Here is an 8944-nt window from a genome sequence, read left to right on the forward strand (position 1 = left end):
TACTCTGATTTATTATTACCAGATGAGACAAACTACGACAGCTCTGCTGTATACCTGCCTATTCATCAGGCCAGATAAAACTAAAGTATTATTTATTGCTTTACAGTAAAGATTTATTGCTGTTAGCTTTCTTTCCACTTCCGTATGAATCATTAGAGCAAATAAAGTTATTTGATCTTTTTGTGTAAATACGGTAAAGTATTCTAAATCAAAGCCTTAATCCGGTGAGAAGGCGATCCTGGCCCATGTCTTGTGTCCGCTGTGTATAGAAGATGGGATGATGGTGTTGTTGCTCGCTAACCGTTCTTCCTTCCTTCCCGTTTAGCCGCAGCCTTGGCCGTTTCACCTCCGCCTACGACCAGGCCCATTTCAATCCTCACCTCTTCTCCGGCGACGCTGCCTCTCGGGGGCCCTCTGGGGTCGTGGGCTCTTACAACCCCTACCTGCAGGCCGCCTCGCTGAAAGTCCCCGGCCTGGAAGGCTACCAGAGCGGGGCCGTCGGGACCAGCAGCTATGGGACCCCCTCCACACTACAGCAGGCCCTGCTCTCCCCAACTCCTCTGGACTACTGTCCCCCGCAGCAGCACGTCACCCCCACCCTGCAGGGCCTCCTGTCCCCTCGGCACTCTCTAACAGGCCACGCCGACCCCAGGCTGCCCCCCCAGGACTTGGCCGCCCTGCTGAAGAGACAGAACCTCCGGCAGTGCCCGGCACAGCAAACCCCATCCAGCGGTGCTGGTCAGGAGTTTGGAGAAATGCTGCTTCTCCGCCAGCTTAGCCAGGGAGACACCCTGGAGCCCCCCGTACCCCAGCCCACCTCCGGGGGTCAACACTACCACCATCTCCTCCAAATACAACCCCCAGAGGTTCAGCAGCAGCAGCATGTGACTCAAGCGCCGTGTCCCAGCCTACCACACTCAGAGAGTATGGAGGAGGATGAGGCCCCTGCTGGATACCACCACCCGCATGAGGGCCTGCTGGCTAAGGCAGGAGAAGCACATGAGCTCCTGGGGCCTCCCCGAGGTGGGACCCCGCCTTACAGCTCCCCCACGCACAGGCACGGTGCTTACATGAGGAGTCCTCCTGCTTCTAGAGGTCCGACTCTTAAATCGAACCCAAATAAGAAGTTGATCATTCCTCCTCTTGTGTGTCACCCTTCCTTCATATGTAATCTCTTGTTTTAGAATCTGAGCGTGTAGAGTGCCGGCCCCAAGGACAGGCCATGGAAGTGCCTGATCACAACGGGCTTAACTATCAGCGAGCCCCCCAGAGTGAAGTGTATCGATCTAGAGGGCAGCTCCAGCGCCACCACACCATTCAGACCTGTGATGACGCCTACGTGAGTGAATCTCTGCCCTTTCTTTCACTTTATGTCCAAATTCCTTTAGCCGCTTGGCTTACAGACTATCCGTCCCTGCATCCATCACGCTTATACCAAGCGGGGTCGCGAGGGGTAATGGTGCCTATCTCCAGCTGTCTACGGGCGAGAGGCAGGGTCCACCCTGGACAGGTCGCCAGTTCATTGCAGGGCAACAGAGACAAACAGGACCAACAACCATTCACACACACACACCATAAAACCACCACCACCACAAAACGGGCAAATTCAAAATAAACCCAGAATTGACGTAAATTCAGGCATGTTGCCTAATTTGGTTCTGGTCTGCACTCCCCGAATTTTACATGTAGGCAAGCCCACTGGCTCACCGGCCCAAGTAGTTGGACGATTTTGAAATTTCCCCCCGGCCATTTTTTTTAGGTATGAAAAGTAGGACATATCCGGGAAAAAGAGGACGTCTGGTCACCCTACCATATCAACAATTTCGATGTTTCAGTGAGTGAGTGCTTGTTGCTATGATTCCTCTTTGCTCAGCACCTTCGCTCGTTGTAAACCAACCAATCAGCACACAGCTCATTTAAATATTCATGAGCATATCTTAAAGGAATAGTACACCCAAAACATGATTAGCCTTCATTTTCTACTCACCCCCATGCTGAACAACACTCTGGAGTACTTTTTTGATATCTCAAATGCATCTGGAGATCTGGGAGGCTTCTTGCTGTCTGCTGACATTCAAATAATGGAGGTCTATGGCGCCCGAGGCAGAAAGGTCCATAAAAGTCCACAAAAAACGTGTCAATATTCCTCCATACTGCTCGTCCAATGTATTCCAAGTGTCCTGAGTGGGTAGCGTCCATAATTTACTCGAAACAAAGTCATTTAGAATGTTTTTAGAGCATAAACAGTAGTGTATAGGATTTCCTAAAAGCGCGTTCACGAGTCTACGGAAACCGTGGCAGACCAAACCAGACGAAAGTGCGCATTCAGCTCGGCAAAGAACTCATGCTCTTCCTCAACACTGAAGTCCTCAGACATTTTTCTTTCGTTGTTTCTTTCTTTGCACAGGTAAACAGCACATTTCTTCTTCTACGCTTGCATTATTGGCAGAGCAGACGCTGAATGCGCACTTTCATCTGGTTTGGTCTGCCGCGGTTTCCGTAGGCTCGTGAACGCGCTTTTAGGAAATCCTATACACTACTGTTTATGCTCTAAAAACATTCTAAATGACTTTGTTTCAAGTAAATTATGGACGCTACCCACTCAGGACACTTGGAATACATTGGACGAGCAGTATGGAGGAATATTGGCACGTTTTTTGTGGACTTTTATGGACCTTTCTGTCTCGGGCACCATAGACCTCCATTATTTGAATGTCAGCAGACAGCAAGAAGCCTCCCAGATCTCCAGATGCATTTGAGATATCAAAAAAGTACTCCAGAGTGTTGTTCAGCATGGGGGTGAGTAGAAAATGAAGGCTAATCATGTTTTGGGTGTACTATTCCTTTAAAGGAAGAAAATCTGTCGTTTCATTCTAGGGCTCATAGAACAGCAAATATACCATTTTCAGCCCAAACAATGTTACACACCCTATTCAGCACCAAATACCCTATATCAGGGTTCTCCAACCTTTTTAAGGCTGAGGGCTACTTCATGGTTACCGAGTCATAGGAAGGGCTACCAATACTGACCTATAAACTGGAGGGATCAGTGTTCACCTACAGTAAATCTCATCCATAAAAACTCATTTTTATTCTTATTTTATTCTTTTATTCATTTCTAATTTTCTTTTTAATATTGTCATTTTGAAACCACTGAAATATGATGAAATAGTTGACATAATGAAATAATACATACATGATTAAAAAGAAGAGCAACACAATAAAACAAAATTAAACTTAACCCACTGAGTGAGTTCTTCTGTTTTCAGAAGACGAAGAGGGCACCCCATGTGGACCTTGAGGGCCCCTTGGTGCCCGTGGGCACCGCGTTGGTGACCCCTACCCTATATAATCATTCTATGACCCCTTTAACAGACATTTTTTTTGGACTAACTCCCTCCCTGTGGGAGGTTTGAAGTCGGAGTACCCAGAGAGAACCCACACATGCGCCGGTAGAACATGCAAACTCCATGCAGAAAGACCCCAGGCCGGGATTTAAACCCGGAACCTTCTTGCTGCAGGGCAACATTTTAAAAGCATTTGCTCACAGCCTACAGCTTACAGACTAATGAGATGTCAAAAGTAGGACTGAGTTTTAATGGACTTGAAATCTTACAATATTTTGTTGTACTTTTGGCATACCATAAATGTAAGGATTTAATATATATATTTTTTTATCTTTTTTTTTTTTTACCCCTCTTAGTGTCTGATTTTGTCTGGAAAAAAAAAATATGGGTCCCTATTCCTGCTTGGTAGCTAAAATAATCATAGAACAAATTAAACGGTGCTTTAATCTGTCTTATAAGGGGACTTTTTTAGGAAGAAATTAGCAGTTCAACATCATTTTATGCTGCTGCTTTAAAAGAATTTATTTGGTCTCAGATGTTTACCACCGGTTTGTTGCTCCTGGTTGCACGTTGTTTTTAAACTTGCTTTGGGATGTTCAGCTGCCAACGTCTGATGTGGTATTTTTTTAGTGAATCATAATTGAATAAAGTGTTTCATATTTTCTCCTTTTAACTGGGAGAATTAGCTGTGATTTATGATGGGCGAGTGATGTCATGCAACGAAGAACTGGTAGGAACGCATCCCCCCTCTGTGTGATTCGTTGAAGGTGCTTTGGGGCAACTTCAGACTTATTGCAGCTCATCAGCTTTGAGGCTCTGGAGGGAAAAATGAAATATGCAAATTAACAGAACATAAACTCACCCTTGGCAGCTCTAATATGTACGATTAGTGGAAATGTTGAAATCTAAATTAATTGTCTGTAATCCAGTGGAAGCAATACAAAATGTCCGCTTTTATTTTTCTAACTGTTGTTTCTTCCTTCTGCTCAGGATCAGGCGGATCCCATGTCCGGCATGAGCCTCTTGGCAGGAAAGGCGCTCAGCTCAGCTCGCATGTCGGACATCCTCAGCCAGACGTCTCTGACTGGAAGCCAGCAGCTGCACCAGCGGGAGGAGTCAGGTCAGCACTGGAGATTCAATCCCCTCCAGCCTTGTCTAGATCTCTCCTGGTTTTTCATGCCAACTCAGTAGAGCGTCTGTGTTTTTCCCTCAGTTTGTGATGTAGAAGGGGAGCTCCATGCTTCAGCCTGTTACCCGTCGTCCTGCACCAGTGACATGCTCCTCAGCTACAAACCCCCTGATCTGCAGTACAGCATGGAGCAGGCTGGGGTTTAGCGCAGGTATGAGCATCAAAAAGAAGAAAAAGACACATTCTTGGTGTGTTTTACCAAACTACCAAAAAGTTTATCAGCCTTTTAGTACGTTTTAGGCACCTAAAGCTTCTGGTTTCTGACATGAATCTTAAAACAGCAGGTACTAAAACCTATATTTCTTAGTTTGCTTGTCTGTTGTTTCTGAGTCCTCTCTCTTATTTTTTTATTTCCCTTGATTCTAATATTGCAAAAGTTTTCATACTCCTTAAATGTTTTCACATTAAAAGCCCCACACACCTCCTTTTCACATTTCTAACAAATATTATATAAGTGGGGGTTTTTTTGTGCAGCGCTGAAGCACCTGGCGCTGTTTTCTTTGCTTTGCCAAAGCTGGCTATTCTGCGGCGGACGGGTTGGTAACCTGCGGCTCTCTGGAGCGCAATTAATCGGCACGCAACTATAACTCTTTTACCAGTTTAAGGATAAAATCTCTGCGTGAGACGGCGACGTTCCAACAGCGCTTTAACAAAACCAACGTGTTTATAGCTGCTATGTCCAGGAGATGGTAAAATACAGCCACGGGCCGCCTTCGCGTTGCAGCTGTTACAGAATACTTTCTAATCATCTGATCCAACACATCCACACCGACCTGTGTGTGATTATAGTAGACCAGGGGTCTGGTTTAACTTTTGGCCGGCTGAGTGCACTGTGCTATCCAAACCTTTGGGAAAAGTTTCCCTAATATCTGATGGGTCGCTGATACACTGCAGAAAATCCAAATAAGTCATTTTTTTTCTTAAAATAAGGGAATTTTTTCTTGAATTGTGAAGATAAGTGAGACACTTTGCCAGTGAAACAATACAATTTACATTTAAAGTAAGAGAAAACAATTGCAATGTCTTATTTTAAGTGCATTTTATCTGATTATCTTATTCTAAGAGTAAAAATACTCATTCCATTGGCAAATGATCTTATTTACCTGCTCAATTTAAGAGTAAATTCACCTAATTCAAGTCAGTTTTACTTATTTCTAGATCATTTTTGCAGTGTACGTCTGCATTGATCATCCTCGGACTCGCTTTCAGAATCTGAGCCGCTTACTACCAACCTGTCATCATTATCATTCTCTCCATCTCCACCGTATCGCCATCATAAATATTTGGAAGCATTTCTAAATTCTGTTGAATAGATTTCTTCTGAAAGCGATTTTTCCATAGCCAAAGAGTTCTAGGAAGAAAGTCGGTTGCTAGGCAACGGTACCAAACGTCAGTCAACCAACCACAAAAAAAATTTGCGATGCAACTAATAGAGCGGTGAAAATGATGGCTGTGGGAGTTAGTTTTTATTTTATTTTATTTTTTTAACTATGTGAAAATGAAGGAAATATAAAAACTGGAAAAGTCGGTTAACATGAGCAACATATTAATGTAAATAAAGTTTTTTCACTTTAAAATCTCAGAACCGTCAAACCGTCGGCCTGTGAGTTCTAGTGTTTAAACACATAAAACATTCTGATGATATTGAAACCTTCCTGCTTGGCTTATTTAAGACTTCTTTTTTTGTTATTCCATAAATATTGTCTGAAATTAAAGTTCAGCTTCAAAACGAGATAATTTAATTCAACCTTACTGGAGGTACAACTGCTACAGTTCCTCAAGGATTAAATCAGAGCAAATAAGACAGGTTGGAGCCAAAAATAAAGTTTATTTATTTTCCTTTCTATTTTGGATTAAACATTTTGTCCATAAATCTGGTTGTACACATCAAATACCTCCTACATCACTGTTATTTTATAATTCCCCTAGGCTTATGTATTTTTCAGAAGATTATCGTTTTTTGCTTTGTGCTGGCACGGTTGCTAGGCAACCACAGTTATGCTAAAGAGAGGGGTGGGGATGACTGCTGAAGGCTAGACAGTTTATCCCTTGAGGCCTTCATTGTTTAACACACCTTTAAAAGCTGCCCATTGCTCCTCATCATAATCCGATATACCATTTAACCGAAAAATTTAACGGATATAAATGTTTTTTCCGGGCTAAACTATTATTTTTTTAAAGATTACAACAAGTTTTTAATAGAAGATCAGATCTGTCTGCTTTATTCTTAGTGGAAAAGATTCCAGCTGCAAAAGATGGTGCCAGATGTGTTGTTTGTTCTCCAGTTTTAGGATTTTGAATGCAAACGTTGATTTGTGTGTTTTGTCCCTCTGCCCTTCCGTAGGAAGCGGTGAATCCTGTGTGCGTCGTCCATATCAGCCACCCTGAGTTGTTGACTTGAGTTGAGCAGCTTCACGCCAAACCACCGCCTCCGCCCAAGCCAGGGGCGCTCAGTGTCCATCTATCTGTTTCCATCTGTCCCTACGGAGGGAGGCCGAGAGAGGGGAGGGGGTTTTCCGGTGGGTGGGCCAGAGTTGGGGGGGGGCCTCGGGGTTCAAAGGTCAAAGTGCCAGCATTTTCTACGCAGACATCCAGCATGGTTCTGTTGCAGGTTGTCTTCTCTTCTCACCTCTCATCTTGGGTAGCTTGAGGTCTGACTCCCACCCCCACAGTTTCAGCCCCCCCTCCCCCCGTCGACTTGGCCCACTTCACGCCAACTCCTCCCTCCCCGGCTATGTACGACATACGTTCATGACGGCCGGCGCTTTCACACGGCGGCACCATCAAACACACACACTGCTGCCACCGCAAACCCAAAGTATTCCCAACAGGACGGAGTGTGTGTGTTTGTCCCATGTGGACGGGGGCGAGGAACGCCATCCTGGAGCAGCGAAGGACCCCCACCCCAAAGACCCCTCTTTTCAGCTGTTTTTTGCTCAGGCTCTGACTGGGCAACCAAAACGGCTCCATCTAGTGGAGCTCTTCAATGTCGCACAGGACAAACCAGCTCTTCTTCTTTATTTTGTGGCATTCTGTTTCATTTTAGTTCCAGACTCATTTTACAGTCAATGTAGACATTTTTGGTCGACATGGTTACTCTTATGGTTTTTTTTCTGTAAAAGATGTTTATTATATGAAATATTATTAAAGGAGAATAGTTATGTGTGGCGAGGAGGACAGCGATGTCCTCTGGCTTAATTCTGCACTTTGGGTTCATGTTGTGCGTCTCGGTTTTTCCTCTCCTCTTCCTCATGCTTCAGCCCTACCTCCCCCCCACTCTGTGTCCTCCACCCTCCCACCACGTCAGTGACAGTGTATTGCATTGTGGGTAGTTTTACCAGACATTTCCTCCTTTCCTTGTACAGTGATGCCATGTATAGAACGCTATTACAGTTTCTGTATCAAATCATTTTTCTTTTTTTTTTTTCATATTGTTGTTGGGGAAGCTTTTTATTTTTTATTTTTATTGGTATTGTTTACCGTTTGTATTTTTGGAGTCGTTTCAATGTTTTCCTTTCTGTTTTATTATTATTTTTTTTTGCTTTAAGAATCTTTTTTTAAGCCAAAAGAGGACAGAGAAGAGAGCTCCACTCTTTCTGTCGTAAAAAAAAACGATTGTTATTATTTTAATATTATTATTATTATATTGACACACTTGAATAGGAGAAGAGCAATTATGTTTTATTGCTTTTAAAGGTATCATTTCAATTGATGTTGTCGTGACTGTCATTCTCGTCGATGTCGGACCTGTTTTCTGTTACCGGGGCCGTCGTGGCAGGCTATACAGGGTCAGGCTTCGGGCTTTGTCTGGGTTGGTTTGGGTGCTACAGAGACTATTTAAAAAAAATAAAAGAAAACAGACAAATAAACAAGGGAATAACTTGTATAATAGCTGACATATCATCCTAAACATCCCAAGCCTGGAGACAGATAACCCCCCTCCCTCCCTGCTGTGATCCTCCAATCATCCTCAACTACATCGACTTCCGACAAGATGGCGCCTTATGAACTCGGCCCCTCTACCTGAGCTAACTTTGCTACGAGCACGGAGGAAAACTACAGTTATTTCATTTTCTGTTTATTTTTTAATGTTTTTTGTTTGTTTTTTTTTAAACTGTTTGACCCCCCAACCAGGAGCAGAGGATTTGGAGGAGCTGCGTCTCATGAACCGCTAAAAGATCCCTGCTGTTGGAGGACGCCGGCTAACGGAAAAAGGGAATCGTTTCAGGAGTCAGACAGCAAACGAACCCAAGCTTGCATTCAGAAATGACTCTGAAAGGGCAGCGGAATGCAAGCTGCTGCAGCACCTTGGGGACCGCCATGGAAGGATCAATGAAACCTCCACCCTTCCTCCCAAAGCACTGAACAGTTAAAATGGCCGCTTTAAAGAAGAGTTCAGCGTGTCGAT

At 44.1% G+C, this 8944-nt stretch overlaps 1 protein-coding gene across 4 annotated transcripts in view; it reads left to right on the plus strand.

Moving 5' to 3' along the window:
• The window catches only part of sik3 (SIK family kinase 3), an 80613-nt gene extending 72808 nt beyond the window's left edge, over positions 1–7805 (plus strand). For all 4 annotated transcript variants that reach the window (XM_015402053.1, XM_015402069.1, XM_015402061.1 and 1 more), the window contains 5 exons: positions 326–1095; positions 1185–1339; positions 4338–4467; positions 4561–4687; positions 6881–7805. In XM_015402053.1, coding sequence (XP_015257539.1) covers positions 326–1095; positions 1185–1339; positions 4338–4467; positions 4561–4682 — 1177 coding nt within the window. In that variant the 3' untranslated portion in view covers positions 4683–4687; positions 6881–7805. The remainder of the gene's footprint in view (positions 1–325; positions 1096–1184; positions 1340–4337; positions 4468–4560; positions 4688–6880) is intronic.
• The last annotated feature ends 1139 nt before the right edge of the window (positions 7806–8944 follow it).

This window comes from Cyprinodon variegatus, unplaced genomic scaffold, assembly GCF_000732505.1.
Source record: "Cyprinodon variegatus isolate N-32 unplaced genomic scaffold, C_variegatus-1.0 Scaffold33, whole genome shotgun sequence".
Lineage (NCBI taxonomy): Eukaryota > Metazoa > Chordata > Actinopteri > Cyprinodontiformes > Cyprinodontidae > Cyprinodon > Cyprinodon variegatus.